A 7,216-nucleotide genomic window follows, 5' to 3' on the forward strand; every position below is an offset into this window, starting at 1 on the left:
TAGAAATAAAATTTTGACAAAATTTTCTATAGAAATAAAATTTTTGACAAAATTTTCCATAGAAATAAAATTTTTGACAAAATTTTCTATACAAATAAAATTTTGCCAAATTTTCTATAGAAGTAAAATTTTTGACAAAATGTTTTATAGAAATAAATGTTTGAATTGAATTGAATTGAATTGAATTAAATAAAATTTTTGACAAAATTTTCTAAAGAAATAAAATTTTTGACAAAATTTTCTATAGAAATAAACTTTTGACAAAATTATCTATAGAAATAAAATGTTGACAAAACATTTCCTATAGAAATAAAATTTTTGACAAAATTTTCTATAGAAATAACGTTTTTGACAAAATTTTCTATAGAAATAAAATTTTTGACAAAATTTTCTATAGAAATAAAATATTGACAAAGTTTTCTATAGAAGTTAGTTAGTAGTGCTACTTTGTTGTGCTTGTTTGAGTAAATAATATTTTCTTATTTTGTCTTTTTTCAATCATAATGGGAACTAAAAATGTTTTGTCATATTTCATTTTTTTTATATATTTTTTTATCATATTATTAATTATAATTGTCATATTTCATTTTTTGTCATATTATTAATTAATCTATTTTATACCTCATATATGTAATTATACTTTTTATATACTCGCATATATTTTTACATTGTCATAACTTCAATTATACTTTAGTCACGGTTAGTAGTCCATTGTAATTTACATAAATTGGCCGCTATGTGGCTTCAAATTACATAATGAAAATAAAATAAAATAAAATAAAATAAAATAAAATAAAATAAATAAATAAAATGTTGACAAAATTTTCTATAGAAATAAAATGTTGACAAAATTTTCTGTAGAAATAAAATTTTGACAAAATTTTCTATAGAAATAAAATTTTGACAAAATTTTCTATAGAAATAAAATTTTTGACAACATTTTCTACAGGAATAAAATTTTTGATAAAATTTTCTATAGAAATAAAATTTTTGAAAAAATTTTCTAAAGAAATAAAATTTTTGACAACATTTTTTATAGAAATAAAATTTTTGATAAATTTTCTATAGAAATAAAATTTTGACAAAATTTTCTATAGAAATAAAATTTTGACAAAATTTTCTATAGAAATAAAATTTTGACAAAATTTTCTTCAAATTTTGGTAGATTATTTTTGGCTCGAGTGGCAAAATTAAGAAAAATTGAATTTAAGTGTAGTCGAATTTTTAAAAAGTAGCAGACAATGTTTGCGATTGCTGCTGCTTTTAATTTTTGTTTAGATTTTACTTCTGTGTCTTCTAACTAATACCTTTCGGTGTAGGGTTCAAAAATAGAATTTTTCAAAAATTAGAAAAAAAATTTCGACTTTTGAAAAAGTTGATTTTTCGTCTACTCACACACCACTCACATCACAACTTAGTCGCAAACGCCTTGTTTGTTTGAAATCTCACTTTTGTAGCCTTAAGGCAAGTACTATGTTCACTTTTCAAGCTGAAAATCAGTTTGTTTCCCCGGTTACTTTTCTGAATCAATTAATGTAGAAATCAATGCCTTGGATCTTTTCCATCCACAATTTGACAAGACTTGATAAAATGTAATTGTCTTTATATCTGTTTTTGTACATTTGATTTAGAGATTGTACACCTTTAATTTGGGTACTATGTTCGGTTTCGAACGAAATAAAAATATAACAGTCATGATATATATTTTTCCACTTTTAATTTAGAGTTTTGCTGAAAAAAAAACTACAAAATGCGTATCTCCATATTTTGTATGGGAAAGCGATAAGCAAATCTCAGAAAAGGGACTTCATAAAAAGTCAGCTGTTCAATCTATCTTAATCTATCTTGTTATTACGTTGCGTGTGAACGGCATTATAATCAATATCTGTGTTTTTTTTCCTATAATGACAACCCTAATTGTCTGAGCGATTATAGTTTAGGATGACAGGTAACATATGTTCGTAACTTGTTGAGTTTTTAGTTTCCAAGTTTCCATATAGCCATTTACATTTGAGACTGTATACAACATCAAAATATTTTAAAAATATGCGTAAAGTTTTGGTTACTGGTGGAACTGGACTCGTGGGGAAGGCTTTAGAAAAAGTAACATCCGAAGAAAATTCTGTTGATGAGAACTGGTACTTTGCCGGTTCCAAAGATGGAGATCTAAAGGACTTGGAAGCCACCAAAGCTTTATTCGAGAAAGTGAAACCAACGCATGTGATTCATTTGGCTGCAATGGTTGGTGGTTTATTTCATAATATGAATAACAATTTGGATTTTCTGGTAAGTGTAATAATACTGCACAGTAGTAACCGCATCAATGTTATGACGCATTCTACCACGGGTATGCACCCAAAGTGCATTTCTTGTGTTTATATCACATCGAAAGTGTTGCAGAAGTAGTCATAGGAAAACTATAGGCTTCAATCTACTTTAGTACAAGTCGGCCGATTGGTCCAATTTTTGGTCAGCGTGTAGACTTCTCGATTCTAAACACAAAATGTTATATACCACTTTTGCTGGAAAGACCTATTTTCAGAGTTACGGGCCCTAAAGTTTTAATTATCACGTATATTGGATTTAGTATCCATTGCACATAATCATCCTAAAAGTAATATATTTAGTATAACATGATCCCGCAGAGGTTCTGAGTTCGCGTTAGCCCACTTTGGACTCTGTCCATAGGAGAAAGTCTCGAACCCCTGCCACCTGTCCACGTTGGGTTCTCGTTAGCCCACTTTGTCCATAGGAGAAAGTCTCAACGTCGGGGTCGGTATCTCGAAAACTACGCTCTTCGCTTTAAAATCCCTTCTTCTACACTTTTTTTAACAACTTTTGCTAAAGTAGATTTGTCCCAAACTATGGGGCATAGAACTAATATCCTTTCCTTGATCTGGACTTTCTAAAAGTTCACACTCCAGAGGACAACATTGGGAAAAGTTCGTATATAATCTCGAATACAAGTGAAAGTCTGACGGGGAAGATATTCTCTAGAGGTTGCTATGAAAGCTACTTTACTGCCCCACAGATAAGAACACTTCACACAATTTTTTTACGGGGGAAACAAAGGAAATCTTTTGTTATGAAGGAGTACAATGTTGATATAGGCGTTCCTACATGTAACAGATCAGCCAATAAAGTATTGTTTCTCTTGGTTTTCGATGAACAGAGAGTAATTACGGCCATTGATTTGTATCATAACAGGACATAACACACTTGGGAAACACATGGTAAGAATAGGACTTAAAGACGATGATATCTGTAGATGGTGCCTGGACCCGGAAGTTACGGAGGACTCGTACCACTTCCTACGTCAGTGCCCAGCTTTATCCTTTAGAAGAAACAAGATACTGGGCTCCTTTTTCTTTCAGGCTCTCACTGATCTGCGGGAGTGCAGCTTAAGGAACATACTTGCATTCATCAGGGCCTCTGGTTGGTTATTCTGAGATTTCTTTCAAAGAGAACGAGCAGGTGGAAGTTTCTGGGACAAAGCGGACCGCATCGGAAGGAGAAAGATTGAAAAATCACATCGAGGGATCACAATGGACCTATACTGGTCTAAGTGGGCATCAATTCAAGAACATTGATGTCACCCTCTGCAACCTAACCTAACCTAACATTGGTTCCATTATGTTTGGCTGCCAATGACTGCCTTTTAGTCCGGTAATCTGAATCCATCACTTTGACCTATAAACTAGTGTCGTCACGTTCATCAGAAACTCTGATACCAGAATGCGCTCAAATCGATGTGAGATTAACAGGGCAATACAACACCTGGCATAACATCTGTTCCAATGTTGTTCGAGCCAAGTAGTATATGAGTTTGAAACAACACGTACACTGATGAGGCAGCAACTGGCCGAAGTGTAGGACCCATCGTGTCAATGCGGTGCAAAGAACCCGCCGCCGGGGGATTGAGTAGACTCAACTATATGCTGTCAAAGCAGTATCTTCTGACTTGTTATCGTAGTAAACATCCAAACCACCATCTCATGGACAAAAAACCACAACCCAGGAATGTAAGGGTTGATCTACATCATCAGGAGCGCGAGATCCAGCGCTACAAAAAGAGGGCCTCTATATCAGGCTGTCTGAAAAGGATTCATGGGGATACTGTAGCTGAAGCGGTGAGAAGCTACAAGTTTACCCCGGTGGAAAGAGATCTCCCACAGCAGAATAGTGAAGTTTTGGCCCAATTAATATCAGGCAAGTGCAGCTGCGTCAATTCCTATCTATCAGTGATTGGTAACAGCGTAGCTGACGTGTGTCTCATCTGCCACCAAAGGCCACATGACACGCCTCATCTTTTCTCTTGTCTGGCTAAACATACTCGCCTCACCAATAGATCACTCTGGGCACATCCTACCCAAGCCGTAGAGTTCCTTGATCTGGACACCAGCTGAAGTACCAAAGCGCATAACATAAAAATGGATGAAATTATAATAAACTGCTACAAAAACAACATGTATATGAGGCAGATATCCCAGCCAGATCTTAGTTCTCCCAAAACTCTCTTCGTTCGCTGATGGAGTGCAAGTTCAAGTCTTTGGTGGGAAGAACAGAATAATTTTTACCAGAGAAAAATTGTCCGATATGGACAAATTTTGGCATGGTTGTTAGCGGCCATATACTTGCGCTAGTATATAGCAAATGCCATATACTAGCGCAATTTCACCGCGTACCAAATTTCAACCGGTTCGGATGAACTTTGCTTCTCCAATAGCTCCGGAGGTCAAATCTGGGGGTCGGTTTAAATGGTGGTTATATATTATTAAGACCGGTATGGACCAATTATTGCATGGTCGTTAGAGACTATATACTAACACCACGTACCAAATTTCAACCAGATCGGGTGAAATTTGCTTCTGTTAGAGGCTCCGCAAGCTAAATCTGGGGATCGGTTCATATGGGGGCTATATATAATTATGAACCGATTTGGACCAATTTTTGCATGGTTGTGAGAGACCATATACTAACACCGCATACCAAATTTCAACCGGATCGGATGAATTTTTATCCTTCAAGAGGCTTCGCAAGCCAAATTTGAGCGTCGGTTTATATGGGGGCTATACGTAAAATTGGTCCGATATGGCCCATTTGTAATACCATCCGACCTACATCAATAACAACTACTTGTGCCAAGTTTCAGTTTCGATAGCTTGTTTCATTCGCTTGTGATTTCAACAGATGGACGGACATGCTTAGATCGACTCAGAATTTCACCACGACCCAGAATATATATATACTCTATAGGGTCTTAGAGCAATATTTCGATGTGTTACAAACGGAATGACAAAGTTAATATACCCCGATACTATGGTGGAGGATATAAAAAGAGATTCCAAACCACTTTTAGTAGGTTTCGAGCCTAAAGTTGAAGGTCTATAAGAGGCAGTGATACCCTTGTATTTACAACTTTAGTAGTACATTTGCCACCTTTTTTAAGCGTTGATACTTCTTTGCTACTTTTTACAAAATTTTTGAACCTTTTTGTCATATTGTGCCACTTTTTTAATTAACTTGTTTGGTACAATAGTTTTTGTAAATGTTGAGCACTATTGAGCACTTTTTTCTCCCCAATTGTGATGCCTGAAAATATGCATAGAATATTCAAGGAATTCGTATATTTATAATTTTATTTGTATTATTTATAAATAGGTTTTTTAAAATTAGTGTGCCACCTTCTATGTCAAGTGACATATCATTTCCTTGCTCGCCTAGCCAGATCATTTGCCTTATATTCCCCCATATTTCAGCATATCCAAACACCCATAAGATGGGGACTATCTTATCTATTGTTCTGAGGTCCTAATCTAAATGAACACTTGGTTTTCAGAGAGCGAAAAATTGAATTAAATTAATTTGTTTTTGTTTAATGTTTTTATTTCTAATTTTTTTACAGCGTGTCAATCTTCAAATCAACGATAATGTTCTTCAAACAGCACATGAATATGGCTGCAAGAAAGTCATTTCCTGTCTAAGTACATGCATTTTTCCAGATAAAACAACATATCCCATAGACGAAACTATGGTCCATAATGGACCACCACATACATCAAATTATGGATACTCGTATGCGAAACGTTTAATCGATATTCAAAATCATGCATATCACGATAAACACGGTCATATGTTCACTTCGATCATTCCTTGTAATATATTTGGTCCAAACGATAACTATAAGCCCGATGTAAGTCATGTTATACCAGGTATGATATATCGGATGCATAAGCTGTTGAATGAAAATACCGATATAGAACAAGAAAATAAAACATTCACAGTTTATGGAACGGGCAAACCAATGCGACAATTTATCTATAGTCTTGATTTGGCTAAGCTAATTGTATGGGTTTTGAGAAATTATGAAAGTGTTGAGCCGATTATTTTAAGTGTGGATGAACAACAGGAGGTCTCTATATTGGATGTAGCCAAAGCGATAGCAAAAGCCTTCGACTTTAAAGGAAAAATTGAATGTGATACTAGCAAAGCAGATGGTCAGTATAAGAAAACAGCTTCGAATAAGAAACTAAGGACTTTCTTGCCACAATTTCAATTTACTGAATTCGAAAAAGCAATAAAAGAATCTGTACAATGGTATATAGAAAATTATGATGAAGCTAGGAAATAAGGAGAATAATATTTTTAATAATATGTTTGGCGCTTTGCTTAAAACGAAAACGATTGTTCGTTCACCGCTTTTTAGTTAGTAATTTTCTAATATGTACTCATGTGAGCAACAAAATATAGTAAAGTTCTATCCCACAATGCATTTAGCGTATAACGCGAATTTATTGCATTTCATGTTCTCTTGTATTAATTTCGTTTATAATATAAGTATTTTTAATTTAATAATGAAATATAATAAATTTAATCACATAATGGTGTTGGGTTTTTATTTGGTTCTATAGAGAATTTTGTCAAAATTTTATTTCTATAGAAAATTTTGTCAAAATTTTATTTCTATAGAAAATTTTGTCAAAATTTTATTTCTATAGAAAATATTGTCAAAATTTTATTTCTATAGAAAATTTTGTCAAAATTTTATTTCTATAGAAAATTTTGTCAAAATTTTATTTCTGTAGAAAATATTGTCAAAATTTTATTTCTATAGAAAATTTTGTCAAAATTTTATTCCTATAAAAATTTTTGTCAAAATTTTATTTCTATAGAAAATTTTGTCAAAATTTTATTTCTATAGAAAATTTTGTCAAAA

At 33.1% G+C, this 7,216-nt stretch overlaps 1 protein-coding gene across 1 annotated transcript; it reads left to right on the top strand.

Moving 5' to 3' along the window:
* Nucleotides 1-1,953: 1,953 nt before the first annotated feature.
* Gmer (GDP-L-fucose synthase-like protein) lies at nt 1,954-6,882 on the top strand. Its single transcript, XM_075299380.1, has 2 exons — nt 1,954-2,286; nt 5,906-6,882. The coding sequence occupies exons 1-2, from the start codon at nt 2,047-2,049 to the stop codon at nt 6,629-6,631; spliced, it is 966 nt and encodes a 321-aa protein (XP_075155495.1). The 5' UTR covers nt 1,954-2,046; the 3' UTR covers nt 6,632-6,882.
* Nucleotides 6,883-7,216: the final 334 nt, after the last annotated feature.

Source organism: Haematobia irritans, chromosome 3 (genome assembly GCF_050003625.1).
Source record: "Haematobia irritans isolate KBUSLIRL chromosome 3, ASM5000362v1, whole genome shotgun sequence".
NCBI classification, from domain to species: domain Eukaryota; kingdom Metazoa; phylum Arthropoda; class Insecta; order Diptera; family Muscidae; genus Haematobia; species Haematobia irritans.

Coding starts and splice junctions, on each gene's coding strand:
- Gmer (XM_075299380.1), top strand. CDS start 2,047: ATGCGTAAAGTTTTGGTTACTGGTGGAACTGGACTCGTGGGGAAGGCT. Junction 2,287..5,905: donor ATAACAATTTGGATTTTCTG/GTAAGTGTAATA, acceptor ATTTTTTTACAG/CGTGTCAATCTTCAAATCAA.